The sequence below is a fragment of the Odocoileus virginianus genome, chromosome 24 (assembly GCF_023699985.2).
Source record: "Odocoileus virginianus isolate 20LAN1187 ecotype Illinois chromosome 24, Ovbor_1.2, whole genome shotgun sequence".
Classification (NCBI taxonomy): Eukaryota; Metazoa; Chordata; class Mammalia; order Artiodactyla; family Cervidae; genus Odocoileus; species Odocoileus virginianus.
In genome coordinates this window covers 40,037,485-40,053,112 of record NC_069697.1, presented here as the reverse complement: position 1 = coordinate 40,053,112, position 15,628 = coordinate 40,037,485, and the positions used below count along the sequence as shown (strand labels likewise).

General features: G+C 43.2%; 1 protein-coding gene across 2 annotated transcripts in view; it reads left to right on the top strand.

Annotated features, from left to right (window-relative positions):
* The window catches only part of MYRFL (myelin regulatory factor like), a 121,998-nt gene that overhangs the window by 68,093 nt on the left and 38,277 nt on the right, over positions 1–15,628 (top strand). For both annotated transcript variants that reach the window (XM_070454606.1, XM_070454605.1), the window contains exons 12-13: positions 2,581–2,689; positions 3,537–3,646. In XM_070454606.1, coding sequence (XP_070310707.1) covers positions 2,581–2,689; positions 3,537–3,646 — 219 coding nt within the window. The remainder of the gene's footprint in view (positions 1–2,580; positions 2,690–3,536; positions 3,647–15,628) is intronic.

The following is a 15,628-nucleotide window of genomic DNA, read 5'->3' as shown; positions in this document are numbered from 1 at the left end:
AATTCGGTCGTGCAGACATAATTCAGGGGATTTGCTGCCTCAGAACTTGGCTTATGGTGTTCTTTCTGCCCAGCATCCCTGTCCTATTCTTACCCTTTCCACTCCCTTCCCTAGCTGACATCTGTCTTTGACTAACTTCTATCTTTTATTTATTTACTTATTTGGCTGCACCAGGTCTTAGCTGTGGCATGAGAAATCTTAGTTTCAGCATGCAGGATCCAATTCCCAGACCAGATATCAAACCTGGGCTCCCTACATTGGGAGCGTAGAGTCTCAGGCCCTGGACCACCAGCAAAGTCCCACTCTTTTCTTAAAGTTATTAATTTATTTAATAAATATTACTTAAGCACCTACTACATGCAAGGAATTGTTCTAGAAACTGGTGATATGGTGATGAATCGAAAACCATGGGCTCAAATACATCCTCACCCTCATAAGGGTATCTATTCAATAGAAGAAGACAGTAAAGGTGACTCACTAGTTGTTTGGTGATGAATTGATTAATGCCTGCATGTAAGGCAGAGGGAGCCTTCCTAGTCTTGGAGGTCAAGCAATGCTTCTCTGGTGAAGGGGTGTTTTAAATTGGGGACGTGGAGGTAGAGGAGCAGGAAGAAGAGCTTCTGAGGCAGGAAATGCCCTGAGCAAAGGTCTTGACCTTGTGGAGGGGCAGAGTGTGTTTGAGAAATAAGCCAAGATCTCTGTTGGGCTTCACCATCACTGGTAAGCCCTTTTTCACAGTCCCCTGAGAATACTTCAGGTACCTCCTTGGAGTTGATGGGATTCTCTTTTCATAACTCCATCCTCACCTGCATTTTTCACATCGTAATATAATCTTATGAGATGAGTCTGTCTAGACCATGAACTTTAAAAGAGCAATCATTTTGAAGTTCCAGCACTTAGTGTAGTTACCTGCTATGTCAAAGGTGATTGGTGAATATTAGTCAAATGAAGCAGTGAATGAATGAGTTGAACTAAGCTTTTGATGACAGCAGTGATCAAAACAGCTGTGAGCTCCCTGACAAGTACCTGAAGTAAAGTTAGTCTGTTTATCCAGTTAAGCACCAAGTCACAACTTCTGATACCAGCCAAATGGATGAACAGAGAGCCTTTCTGATATTGGAAGAATTTTCCTGCTCACTTGATAGAGTGAGTGCAGGGAGGAGTTAAGGGCCAAAGCAGGGACTTCTTAAAACAACAGAAAAGCATTTCTAGTTGTTCCAACATATAGATGATGTCCAGGTGGTATATTTTTAATTGCCAAGAGATGCTGGTTTCATAATCCAGTTATGTTCCCTAAAAGAAAATTTAGGGACCCACATAGTACTGCCAACTTTTTAACTTGTCAAATTAGGTCATTAAAAAAATTGATCATGCTATTACTATGAATTCATTTTTTAAAAACTCCAATTGAAAAAGAAGCCTTTGAATCATCACATTTAGCCCTAGGAAAATTCCACTATATTGCTTTATTGTTATAATTTTGCTGGCGCCCATGAAATTTATTTTGAGCAATTTGCATTGACAGTTGGGAGTGTTTGAACTACTTCTATAAGAGTGGTCGGCTCAGAGGAGGACCCCTGGTTAGGGTGGTCTAGGGCAGAAGTCATCTATAGGAAGGAACCCTGAATTTTGAGGGACCTGCTGGTGGGTCATCTGGACTTGCAAACTGCCCCTTGAAGAAATTTTCTCTAGCAAGATGTCCACCAGCAATTTAATGATATATTATATACCCATTCTTCAAATGTTGTTACTTGAAGTAAGCACTGCTCTTTTAATTTATTAATACAAGGTTGGCCTGTATTTGTTGGGTGCTTATACCACGTGATCATTTGGAAATGACACCTTGCCATCTTGGACAGCACTTGTTTCTCTCCAAGGTCAGCCAGCTCCATTCTCAAAAAGATGGTTTAACTCTCAGCAGAGAGAAGTGAGGCCAGAGTAGTGAATGAGGGAGCTTTTGCCCTGTAATTTATTTAAATTTGATTTATTTTTGGCTCTGCTGGGTCTTCCCTGCTGCAAGGTTTTTCTCTAGTTGCGGCAAGCAGGGCCTACCCTCTAGCTGCAGAGTGCGGACTTCCTATTGCAGTGGCTTCTCTTGTAGTGGAAGCACAGACTCTAGGGCACGCGAGTTTCAGCAGCTGCCGCACGTGGGCTCAGAAGTTGCATTCCCGGGATCTAGAGCGGGGGCTCAGTAGTTGTAATAAAGGAGCTCAGTTGCTCCATAGCATGTGGGATCCTCCCCTATGAGGAATCGAACCCGTGTCTCCTGCACTGGTGGGCGGAATCTTTACCAATGAGCCACCAGGGAAGTCCTTTATTTATTTTTTTTTTAATGTTTCCCCCTGTAATTTAGCCATTTAATTCTGGCTCATTTTATAAACTAGTGGATGGAAGTCACTGACATGACTTTTGAAACTTTTGCGTCTTGGAGGAGAAAAACATAAATTTCTCTGAAAATAGTTTGGGCAAAAGGAAAGGACAGTCCCACTGCCAACATTCTTTGTGTCTCTGGGTCACTCTGAGCCTTAATTTGAATAACAAACATCGAAGCGTGTGAAATCTGCTCTTTAATTCCATTAGGTTGACACAAACGAACAGCTGAGAAGAATAGCCCAAATGAGGATTGTTGAATATGACTACAAGCCTGAATTTGCGTCTGCGATGGGGATAAACACTGCCCATCAGACAGGTACACACACAAACTCCCTTCTTGATTTTATGTGGTCGACATGTTTTAATTCCCACTTCATCTGGAGGCTGTATGCCCATAGCTCTTGACAGCATCCTGTCTTTCTAACATGTCCCCTGTGCAAGCTATCATCACCAGACAGGGAAGGTTAAAGAAACTGCTGTGTCATCTTTACTCAACAGCACCCCCACCCCAACTCCTGCACCCCAAGGTACTGGGGGACGATTCTGAAATGCGTTGTTTCTCTTCCCCAGAGTCCTCTTGCTCATGGGATGAGGGCTGAGGGGCAGATGGCAGAGCAAACTGTAAGCAGCCCTGGACAGCCTCCGGGTAGAGGGGGAAGGTGGCCGGGCAGGTGGGTCCAGTCAGAGGAAAGGCAGAGTGGTGTCTATACTCCGGTCCAGAAATTCTAAAGAAACAAGGACCATTTAGGGGTCCGAGTGCAGCTGTAGGAAAAGAGGGAAAATCAAGCTCCAGCCTTCCGCCTATGTACAGGGATTTTAAGGCACTTACTCTTTCCAATTTTTGGCTCAGAGTCTCAAGAAAGAGTGGAAAAAAACAACACTCCCACTTTTTAAAAAATTAATCTATTTTTTAATTGAAGGATAAATGCTTTACAAAATTGCACTGGTTTCTGCCAAACATCAGCATGAATCAGTCACAGGTGTACATATTTTAATGTTAGAGTGGTTCTGGGATCCAAATTCCTCCTTTGCTTCAAATGCCTTGCAGATCAAAGCCAACAGTGAGGAGGGATAAGTATCTGTTTGCAAAGACATCCTGTTCGCCGTTCCCATTCTGGGAAAGGTCTTTTCCTGACGAAACCTGATGGGGTGTTTGTGTCTAGGAATGATCGCCCAGGAGGTGCAAGAGATCCTGCCCAGAGCTGTGAGGGAGGTCGGCGATGTCACCTGTGAAAACGGAGAGACGTTGGAGAACTTCCTCATGGTGGATAAGGTAACCCCTGCGCAGGTAGCCCCCCTGGAGCTCTAACCCGGTGGTGAACCCCCTTCCACGTTGGATATTCACTGTGTCCTGAATATCCAACCAGGAAATGGGACAGGAGAAAGAATTCTTCATTGAGCTGTAGAGTAAGCAGGTATTAATTGTCCCACAGTGGTCGTAGGGACCAAAAAAGAAGTCACATTAGGGAAAAGGGGGAAAGATCTCAAAAGGACACTGGAAAGAATGATTGAAGACTGAATGGAATGTTGAATTTTTTTTTTTTTTTTGAGCATAGGTTTTCAACAAAACTGTATGTTTGGCTTTCACAGCACAATCATAAAGTGGGTCATTTTTACAAAGATATTCATGAGCTTCATCTTTTTTTCCCGAGGGCCTGTCGAAACTCTTTGATATTTAAATCATGCTCTCTCTCTTTTTTTTCACATTATTCTCTTGTGAAGGAATGTCACCGCCCTTGTAGATTCGTTCCTGTTCCCGTGTTAAGGAGTCTGCCATTTCCTCACTAGCCGATGCTTCGGTTATGATTGGAGGGGTTCTCTCAGATCACGTCTGCTAATTCCGTGAAATCCTGCGTCTTTTGCAAGGTTTGCAGATTCACTCTGTGGCTGATTTGCTTTCCATCGCATTATTATATTTGATGCTGGAGGGAAGGCTGATTGACATAGGGATTTCATGGTAGTCGGAAGAGATGTTTGAGGGAAGACTAATTTGCAATTTGTCAGCTCATCAGGGCAGTGCTTCAAAAACTTCAAAGTGAACATGAATCAGTGGGGGCATTATTAAAATGCAGGTTTTGGTTCAGCCAGAATGGCATGAGATCCAAGACCCTGCATTTCTAACCAGCCTCCAGGTAAAACCTATTTTGCCAGTCCTGCGGATCAGCAAGGCACACTTGGAGTAGCCAGGTAGGCCCTTTCAGTCTTCCACCGACAAGCTCTTAGACAACAATCCCTTAGATAACAGCGTCAGATGGCCTCTTCACTGGGCAGCAAGGGCCGAGTAATAGAAGTTGAGTTGTTAATACTTCCTCCTGCCTCCGATCCCCTGGAGAAGGGAATGGCAACCCACTCCAGTATTCTTGCCTGGAGGATCCCATGGACAGAGGAGCCTGGTGGGCTACAGTCCGTGGGGTGGCAAAGAGCTGGACCCGACTAAGCAACTAACACTTTCAATTTCACTTTCCTGCCTCCTAGGACCACATCCTCCACAGGAGAAATTCTTCAGTCTCTCAGAGCTAGGCTATGTTCACTTCAGAGGTGTTATCATCAGAAATGTATTTGAAGAAATTACAAAAAAATATTTTGGTCATATCACATGGCTTGTGGCATCTTAGTTCCCCGACCTGGGATTGAATGTGGGGCCCCTGAGAGCACCGAATCCTAACCACTGGACCAGCAGGGAGTTACCCAGAAATTTATTTTTAATAATAAAAACAGCACTAAAATTTTTATATAATTTACTTAAAATACAAGCTATTTTATATATAAAATAAAATATTATAAAATAGATTTTAAAATATAATAAAATATAAAATATATTCAGAGGTATTGTATGGAATTTTCCAGGCAAGAATACTGGAGCAGATTGCCCTTTCTTCCTCCAGATGATCTTCCTGAGTATCTCCTGCACTGGCAGGCAGTTTCTTTACCACTATGCCACCTGGGAAGCCATTAAAAATATATTAAAATATAAAATATACTTAGAGGTATATGTAAAATAAAGTCACCCTCACACTCTTGCATTTTCAAGCTTCCTGGGGTGAGAGAAATAGCAGAAGCCCAGCTGTCAGCCTCAGGGGTCTGGGAGTATGTCACCAGGCTGCCAGGGTGGGGGCAAGGGGTCTTATCTGGTAGCGGCTGTCTCACTTCTGTCTCCAGCCCTTCCCTGGAACATTCAGGAAAGAGATTCTATGTTACATGTGTGGGTAGCGCCTGCTGAGGACCTTAGGACTGTCACTGTTTAGCAAAAATTTCTTCGGGTTTTTCTTGTAAGATGATATGGAAAAACCCGAACGAACGTTTTGGCCAACGTAATAGTTCTCCCTCTGGCCTAGTATTTTCCCATTCCCAGATGAGTTGAATGGAGACAGTCAAGAAGATTAGCAGTTCTGCGGGCCAATGCCCCACTTCCCCTGGGGAAGCTATATCCCAAGTTCATTGCTAGGAAGCCAAGCCCAGAATCCTAGGAAAGTGGGGGGTGGCATTCCTATTCCAAGCAGTCAGATTCACTTATCACCTGAAAAGCCATCCATGCCAAGGGGGCACTCAGTTTATAAATAATTAGAACTGACAAGAGTCCAGAGAGGAAAAGAGATGATTCTCTTAGGAAGAGGACCTTGTCGTGATATGGTCTATGGCAACATCACCAAGGCCACAGTCATTTACAGCATCTGTGACACCAAGAGCCGATGAACATCCCCACACTCTGAAGCCCGACTTTCTTCTTTGACTCCCTTCTGAGGACAGACTTGAATTGCTGCTTTAAACCTCAACACTGGAATATCCCTCTTCTACATTATAAGTTCATCCCAAAATATCCTTTGTAGTGAAGTAGCACAGGGCGACGTGAGAGGTCCCCTCCATGTACCAGGAGGAAGGAAGCCCTTTGGAATTGGGGGCAAAGAATTTTGCATAAATAAACCTTGTTTAACTACACCTGAACTAGTTACTTGTTTACTTTTTTCTGTCCCTAACCGAAATCTCTCTGTCTTGTTGCTTCTTTACAAATTTATTATTTCTTTGTCTAACAAGTTTAGAAGTTTGCTGCTCTGGTCATGTTTTCAGGTCTTCATTCTGTTATGAAATTGCCCATGCATATGGAAAAATTCCTGGAGAAGGAAATGGCAACCTACTCCAGTATTCTTGCCTGGAGAATCCCACGGACAGATGAGCCTGACAGGCTACAGTCCACGAGATTGCATTAAGTAAAATGTGCATGCATTTCTCACGTTAAAAAAAAAAAAGCATAGGGTATGTGATTCCTATTGTCCACACTCTTTTTCTTTTTTTCTAAAGTGTTTTTTTTTTTTTTTGATGTGGACTATTTTCAAAGTCTTTATTGAATTTGTTACAATATTGCTTCTGTTTTATGTTTTGGCTCTTTGGCTGCAAGGCCTGTGGGATCTTAGTTCCCTGACCAGAGATTGAACCCACACCCCCTGCACTTTCTAAAAGGCAAAGTCTTAACCACTAGACTGCCAGGGAAGCACCTCCAGGCTGTCTTAACTGTGCGATGAGGAAGATGTACAGACAGACTCTTGCTTTCCTGGGCTCCTCCCTATTCGTGTGAGCACCATGGCAACCTTTCTTGCTTTGTCCAGGCCTGTTTGTTGTCAAGACCTTCGCTAGCACTTCTGGGCTTTGTGTGTTATAATAATAGGTGGAGATCCAATTAAGATACAAGTCTCTCCCTCTGCACTCCCCTTCTCTTCTGTTTTATAAAGAAACTCTCACTGAAGCTAAAATGCAAACTAGAACCTGGAAATGTTGAAATGTTGTGCTCCGTGACTGCTATATCATTTCCACCTGGACTTTGCAACTTGAAGCTGAAATAGGAAAGAGAATTCTGGGTCTTTACAGATTGTCCACACAACCAACCAAAGTTGGAGATTAGGGCTGTCAGCCAAAGTTGATGTAAGCCTGTAAGCCACTCTTCTTTCTCTTCTTCCTTTTTTTTTTTTTTCGTTTTACATATGAGTTTCACATTTTTTTTTTTTTTACTGTGGACCATTTTTTAAAGTCTTTATTGAATTTGTTGTAATATTGATTTTGTTTTATTTAAGTTTTGTTTTTTTGGCCATGATGCATGTGGGATGTTAGCTCCCCAACCAGGGATTGAACTCACATCCCTTGCATTGGAAGGTGAATCTTAACCACTAGATGGCCAGGGAAATACCCTTTCTCTCCTTACAGGAGAGATGACCTTGTGAGATAAACATCTGGGGTGACGTGCTGCTTCTTGAAATTTCTCATGCTTTGGGTGGCTCAGTGAAAGCTCAGCCATGGGAGATGGCGTGAGAGGACTTGGGGTTCATACTGAGAGCAAGGGAGCCTTAGAGTGGACACCATAGTCTCCTGAGCTAGACTACTGGGGCTCTGCCTTTTGGCTTGCTCATCTCTCTCTTTACTTGTCAACTTTTAAAAATTGTTTCTGTGATTATTTGGGAACAACTGGTTCCATTTCTTGAGCCTTACTATTAGGAATACTTGGTATAAGAAAAATGTCCACAATAAATGTAACAACTGCCTTAAAAGAATTCACAACAGAGTCTATATGAAGATGAGGTTCATCTTATGAATCACCAATTCTTGAATAATCTGTGTGTGTTTTTAAGACTGCGCTAGAAGCCACCTGCCATAACTCAGTTTGTGGCCACTTTTTCTCTTTGATTCTATTCTTCCTGCAACTGTAATGTGCCAGGAGTTGTCTATTTGAGTCCTGCAAAGATAGACAACCCTTGGTTCTTGTCTTCAAGTAGCTGTCAGCCTAAGCAGGGTGATGTGGCAGGTACACGAGAAATAAAGCTCTAAGTCAAAACATGAGATGTAATGGATCTGTGGAATGCATAGATGAAGTGTTACCTCAGTTCATAGGAAGGAGAGGGGCTCCCTGGAGGCCAGGCAGGGGTTCTCAGATGGAAGGGAAGTGACGAGACTGAGTGTGGCCACGCGGGGAAGGGGATCATAAAGGGCCCCCAAACCTTCCTTTTTCTCATCCACAGTATCCATTTGACCCCAGTCCTGCTGTTTTTACTTTGGCACTAACTCTTGTATATCAGCTCCCTTCTTTATTCTCTCTGTTTTTCTCCTTGGCTATCATAGCAACCCTGTAACTGACCTACTAGACGCCAAGAGAATCCTTTTCCTTAAAAACAAAACAAAACAAAACAAATATCTCATCTATAATCTCCCTTTCCCGTTGTTGACTCTTCACTGGTTTATGATTACAACCCTCCACAATGTGGATGGAATCTTCCCTTTCTAACTCATTTCCTAACACTCACACCCCTCAGCTGCCGAACACCATCTGAATGAGCTGAGACCTTCAGAATCTGATGTATCTGCACACACACGCATGTCTTCTTCCCAGCTCCTCCCCACCAGCCTTTTTTCTGCTCCACACAGTCCAAGTTTTATTTCCGCCTTGGAGGTGTTCTGTGGACTGTTCTCTGCCCTAAAGACCCTCCCTTCAGATGATCTCACCATTTGGATCACAAAGCAAGACCTTCCCTGACCACCTTGGCTAAGAGTCTCTGCGGTGCTCAGCTTCACTTTCGTTCTAAGATCCAGGGCCGCTGTGGGGGTGCAGAGCGCCTTGGCGATGATTTGAAAAGGGCGCTCCCTCTAACTGGTGCAGTCTCATGCTCCCACTCAGCGGGGCCTCTAACTCGGGATACGTGGCAAACTTGCTCCCAGCATCCTGGACACTTCTGTCCCTATCTGACATGAGCTCGTTTATTTGCCTACTTGTTCTTTGCCAAGCTCCCTGGGTGGTTGTGTGGGAGCAAATCTTTCTATATTTTTCCAAACTCTATCTCCAATACTTTCTATGTGGTATTAACCCCAGGGCTAAGGGGAATGTAGGGTTTTGAGAGATCTTGGGTGATTGAGTTAATGCATTCCATGGTGCCTGGATTGCTCCTGTCTACACACGGCCTTAGGCCTGTGGATAGACATCTAGAGTATTTGTCACGTTGTGTTATCCTTTTTTTTTTTTTTTTCCTATTCAGTGTCTCCTCCACTGGACTAAGAGTTCTTCAAGGTGGGGAATGTGCCTCATCGATCCCGTGTGTGTGTTGTGTATGTGTGTGTGTTCAGTTTGTTTATTTGTTTTTGGCCGTGCTGGGTCTTCCTTGTGCTGTGTCAGCTTCTCTTGCTGTGGACACAGGCTCTAGAGTGTCCAGGCTCAGTAGTTGTGAGATCAGCAGTTGCGGCGTGCAGGCTTAGTTGCCCCATGGTACATGGGATCTTGGTATCCCCACCAGTCGCTGAACCTGTATCCCCTGCATTGGAAGGTGGATCCTTAGCCATTGGACTGCAAGGGAAGTCCCCATCCCGTGTTGTTTAAAATAGCATCTGATACCTTGTGGGTTCTCTATAAGACTTTGTTTATATTAATGCACGCGTTTTTGAATCGCAGTGAATAGAAGAGATGTGGTTCTGTTCACATAAGGGAGTCAGAAGAAGAAGTGTTTTTCTGGGGGAAAAGATGAGTTCAATTTCGAGTTTGGGAAGCCAGCTGAACTTTCAGATGAAGACATACAGAGGTGACTGGGAGTATAGAACGTGAGCAAGCCACTGGGGGGTCGAGGGGGAGCTGCAGACAGGGGTGAAGGTATTAATTCATAAGGAAAAGGTTATGGTCACAGGTCACAGATGGGAAGGCTGTGGCAAAGTCTGGCCTGCAGACACTTATTTCCCTCCGGATGTTTAAGAAATTTTCAAATTCATTGCCTGCTTTTAAAAATTAGGATGGAAATTCCCTGGTGGTCCCGTGGTTAGGACTCAGAACTCCCACTGCAGGGGACATGGGTTCAATACCTGGCCAGGGAACTAAGATCCTGCATGCCAAAAAATATAAATGAATAAATAAAATTAGGAGATCTTCACACAAATTTCAGGCTTCTGGCTTCCTTGATATCAGATCTGGGAATGTGGTTCTAAGGAGTGCCACACCTCCGCCCTGCCCCATCCCAGAGGGGCTTCAGCGCCCTCACACCTCTGCTTTCTGTTACCTGCCTGGCCCTGAAGGCTCTTGATATTGGATGAGAAGCACAGAAGAATAAAGGCAACAGAACACTTCCAAGAGGGCCTTTAGGGGACAGGGAGGCCCTTGAGAAGGCTGAAGGATTGGGCAAGGTAGGGGGAGAATGTGGGATAACACAGTGTCAAAAGACCAAATGGGCAGAGAGGATGGGTAAGGAAATAAGGAGGAGATGGGAAGAAAATGAACCACATCAAAATCTCTTTGATTTTGATGATTAAAAATTCACTGATAGTATATGGCACACTAGTTTAAGAGCATGAATTTCAGCATCAGATAAAACTTTGTCCCAAACTTGACTCAGCCAGCTTGGAGAATTATAAGGTCACTTCTAAAACAAATTATTTTATTCTTTACAGTTCTGGAGTGAACTAACTTTAGTATGATGAGTTAATCACTCACCTTAATCACTTTCCCCCAATGAAGCAGTTGTTTTCATAAGCAATTTTTTTTTTTTAAGTAAATCTTCTTAGGACCACAACTTTTGAGTCTGCCACACAGTATCACATGATAAATGGTTCCTTCTCCAGGGGATCTTCCTGACCTAGGGATCGAACCTGGGTTTCCTGCTTTGCAGGCACATTCTTTATCATCTGAGTCACCAGGGCAGCTTGATAAATGGTTAATTGTTGATTTTTTTTTTACAGATGCCACTATTTGGGGTGTCTCTGAAATGATTTATGTTTTTTAATGAGTGACAGGTATTATTTTTCATTTTTAAATAGAGAAAAACTGAGTTCTTATAACCAGCCTGGAATCTAAATGGGACTTTGAAAGGTCTTACTCAGCAGTTAGTTTAAAAGTCCCTTCTTTTCTCATCAAGAGAGGAGTAGAATTCATTCCTTAGTTGCAGCGATGTTTCCCATAGGAGTTAGTATATCCTGTTGCGTTCACTGATTGACTTGATTCCAAGCTAAATGATTAAAGCTCATATGCTATTGCAAACCACTTTGGATATTTTAACAACTGGCCACTTGTCTGTTGATTATCTTTTTTAAAAAAGTTATTTATTTGGCACAGGTCTTAGTTGTGGTGAGTGGGATCTTTAGTTGTGGCATGTGAACTCTTAGTTGCAGCATGTGGGATCTAGTTCTCTGACCAGGGATCGAACCTGGGCCCCTTACATTGGGAGCACAGAGTCTTAGCCACTGGACCACTAGGGAAATCCATGTAGATCATCTTCTTTCCCAGGAGCTCTTTACACTGGAAGCAGGGAGAAAATCCTCTTGTTTCTAAATTTTAGAGAGAAATATGTCATGTACTAAGCTTCCCTGATGGCTCAGAAAGTAAAGAATCTGCCTGTAATGCAGGAGACTCAGGTTCAACCCCTGGGTTAGGAAGATGCCCTGGAGAATGGAATGGCTACCCATTCAAGTATTCTTGCCTGGAGAATTCCGTCGACAGAGGAGCCTGGTGGGCTATAGTCCATGGGGTTGCAAAGAGTTAGGTGTAACTGAGTAACTAACACACACAGACACACACACACAAGATATTTATTGTTTTCTTGGAAAGTTTCTTTCTGTAGCTATATCTTTAAAAAGTAATTGCTCATTTATTTTTTTCCAGGCATTTCAATAAGGTGGGTTGATGGATGGATGGATGGAAAGATGTGTGATAAAGGAATTAGAGCAATATGCTAATTGTGAAATTAAAGTGGGAGGTGGTATGTGGGCATTTACTCTGCAATTAAAATTTTTTTAATGCATGCTTAAATTGTTTTCTGTGTGCTTGAAAACTTAATAAAATGTTGGGAAAAGAAGCGCTGTTCCAGACACCTAAAACTGCAATTTAAATATTGTGTCAGCAGGTGGTGGCAATGCTTTGAAGATCAGGTAGCCCGTTTATTTAACCCTTTACTAATTTAATACCTGGAATTTCACATTTTATTTACCAAAGTGGTGGTTGCTGTTCACTCACTCAGTTGTGTCCGACTCTTTGTGACCCCATGGACTGCAGCACACCAGGCTTCCCTGTCCTTCACTATCTCCCAGAGTCTGCTCAAACTCTTGTCCATTGAGTCAGTGATGCCATCCAATCATCTCGTCCTTTGTCTTCCCCTTCTCCTCCTACCCTCAGTCTTTCCCAGCATCCGGCTCTTTTCCAATGTGTTGGCTCTGCGCACCAGGTGGCCGATGTATTGAAGCTTCAGCTTCAGCATCAGTCCTTCCAACGAATATTTGGGGTTGATTTCCCTTAGGATCTACTGGTTTGATCTCCTTGCTGTCCAAGGGACTCTCAAGAATGTTTTCCAGCCCCGCAGTTTGAAGATATCAAGTCTTTGATGCTCAGCCTGTTTTATTGTCCAGCTCTCACATCCCTACATGACTTCTGGAAAAACCAGAGCTTTGACTACCCGGACCTCTGCCAAAAGTTTCAAAGAGAATATTTTTGAATAATTTCTTAAAAAATAAAGTCTTTAAGGATACTCTAGTCCCTTTCAGATGACTGCTGACTTTTCTTTGCCTGTAAAGTTAGGCCACCAGGTCAGAGCAGCTTCTTCCCTGTAGGTAGAGTTCAGTTTACTTAGCCTTCATCCATGAAGCTCTTAGATTTCTGAGCTCAGTCTCAATCATGCAGAGTGCATCACTCTGCCTTCGAACAATGAGCTGAGTAGGAGCACTGGAGAGTAGGTAAAGAAACTTTGGCCTTGGAGTGGTTCTCTCCAGATGTAAAATCTGTTTCTTTTTCTTCCCTAGTAGATTTTCCTCTTTGTCTTCATCCCTGGAACTTCAGAGTGGAGGTACTACCTTTCCCCTTGCGCTGCTCTTTCCCTTTCTTACATCTGTTCTTCTCTGCATCCTCCTCTTCCATGCAACACCCCCACAACAATGGCAGCCATGCTAATGTGTTTCATATATATCCTTGGATAGTCAGGCTGTCTGGAATATTATTAGTGTTTCATGAATGTGTTTTAAATTTCTTTGAATTATATACATCTGCTCAGACTCTGATGCGTGAAATTCCTTGGCTTGTGTCCTACGTTCTCTTCCAGTGACGGACTCTTCCAACTCTGTTGACCACAAGTATGCAGCGATGAATGTTCTCACACAAGCCTCCTTGTGAATATGTGGGCGGTTTTCTCTGGCACGCATTCCGGAAGTGGTATAGGATATACACAGCCTTAGTTCTACAAAACGCTGCCAGAATGTTAGTCAGCTCCAACTCATAAAAGCAGTACATGAGGCTGACTGCTTCTCTGTGTCCTCATCAATACTTGACATTTTCAGACTTTCTATTTTTTTCACTTCTAATAAGGGTAAAGTGGTTTCTTACTGTTTTAATTTGTGTTTTTCTGATGAGTGATAAAGTTGTGCATCTCTTTCTTATATTAGCTATTTAGATTTTTCCTTATGTGAATTGCTTGGTCCCGTTTTCCATTGGATTACCTTTCTTTTGTAGGACAAGAATATACTTTTCCACTTAATGCTGTTATTTAATTTTTTTTCCACCGTTGCTCTCTTAAATAAAATAGACCAAATCTATAACAATGGCTTAAGAGAGGAACAGTTATTTTTTGTTTCAATGGCTTCCTTTCTAGAGCTAAGTACAACTTAAAACTATATTATTTACTTCTGGTTTACTTGTTCTTGGCTAATCTCCCCACTAGAAAACATGGTCTATGAAGGCAGAGATCCTATACCTTATCTAATTGTGTTCTCCCTGCACTTAAGACAGTCTTCTCAGGTGGCGCAGTGGGAAAGAATCCACCTGTCAGTGCTGGAGACTCAAGAGACACAGAGGTTCGATCTCTGAATCAGGAAGATTCCTTGGAGAAGGAAATGGCAACCCACTCCAGTATTCTTGCCTGAATAATTCCACAGACAAAGGAGCCTGGCAGGCTACAGTCCTTGGGGTCACAAAGACTCGGACATGACTGAGTGCGCACACACACTTAAGACAATGGTTAGCACATCAGAGGTCCTTGAAAAAGAACTACTGATTCTGTTCATTCATTGAATATTGAACTACAGGTGCCATGAGTTGGCCCTGAGGAGTCATAAGACACTGCCCACAAAAAGAGCTCATTGGCCAGCCAGGGAAGACAAGAAATCAGAGAACTGCAACAAACTGCGCCATATGTTTGTTCAACTGGAAACTTATCTCAGTCAAAGGACTCAAGCCCTTCCACAGAAAATTACATTGAAACAGAGATGATGAAAATTAAGCAAGAATTCTAAAGCAAACAAACAAAGGGCAACAATAAAACACATAATTGTAAACAGTTTCCTGAACTTGTGCTCCTCCCACGTAAAGCAGAGGTGAAAACACAGCATCCAGTGGAGTGAGCCCAAGAGTTGCCCTGTTTGCCAGAGAAAACTGGCCGGGAGGGAAACCTCGCCTCTAGGGACCTGCTGGAAATTGAGCTGAAGTCTGAGCTCCCACATCATCTCAGAGCCTGCTTTTCTGGTTTGGGGATTCTAGGTTTTTTTTTTTAATCCACATCAAGGCTTGGTGAGCTGTCCACAAATAAACTCTTGGACAAAGATCTAAAGCTGAGTTTATCCAAAGCCTAAACAATTGCCGGGTACACCCATTGGCTAAAAGACAGTTCTCCCTTGGACCATCATTTTCATAATACTCAATTATAGGCAGCTTTATTCCCATGATTTTATTATAAAAACATCAGTCTATGCAACATCAGATGCCACAAGGAGAGATTTTTTTCAAGTCTGTGACTCTCCCTGGAAAGCAATAAGAGTCTGTTTCAACTTCTCAAAGCATTCTCTTCTATAGGCTTAGTTATCCTTCCTCGGTGTTTTTAGACAGAGGACAAGCTGGGGTTCCCAAAGAGAGCAGAAATCAAGTCCACTGCCTGGCTGCTCCACCATGCGGGGGCTCATTTACTGTCAGTCCTGCAAGGGACCCGGGAGCGTCCTGCAGTCTGTCTCCTAGCGGGTGGGGAGGCAGTGAGAGGATGCGTTCCCCCAGAGTGGAAGGCACATGGCAGGTGACCAGCAAGTCACTAGCCCCTCGAACTGAGGGTGTCAGACACTAGTGTTTGTTTGCTTAATTCACTCAAATTTCCTAACATGGAAAGGGAATTTGGCACATAGACTTCGTTTTTCTGAGAGAAACCTCAGGTAAAGAAACAACTGGAAGTCTGGCCACGCTCTCCAGTTTCACCAGAGAGCCAGGCTATGTCGTCTCAGGGCTTCAGGGCTTCTTGAGTCACCGCTGTAAGGACGTTCATTCATTTCTGCCCTGTGCGGA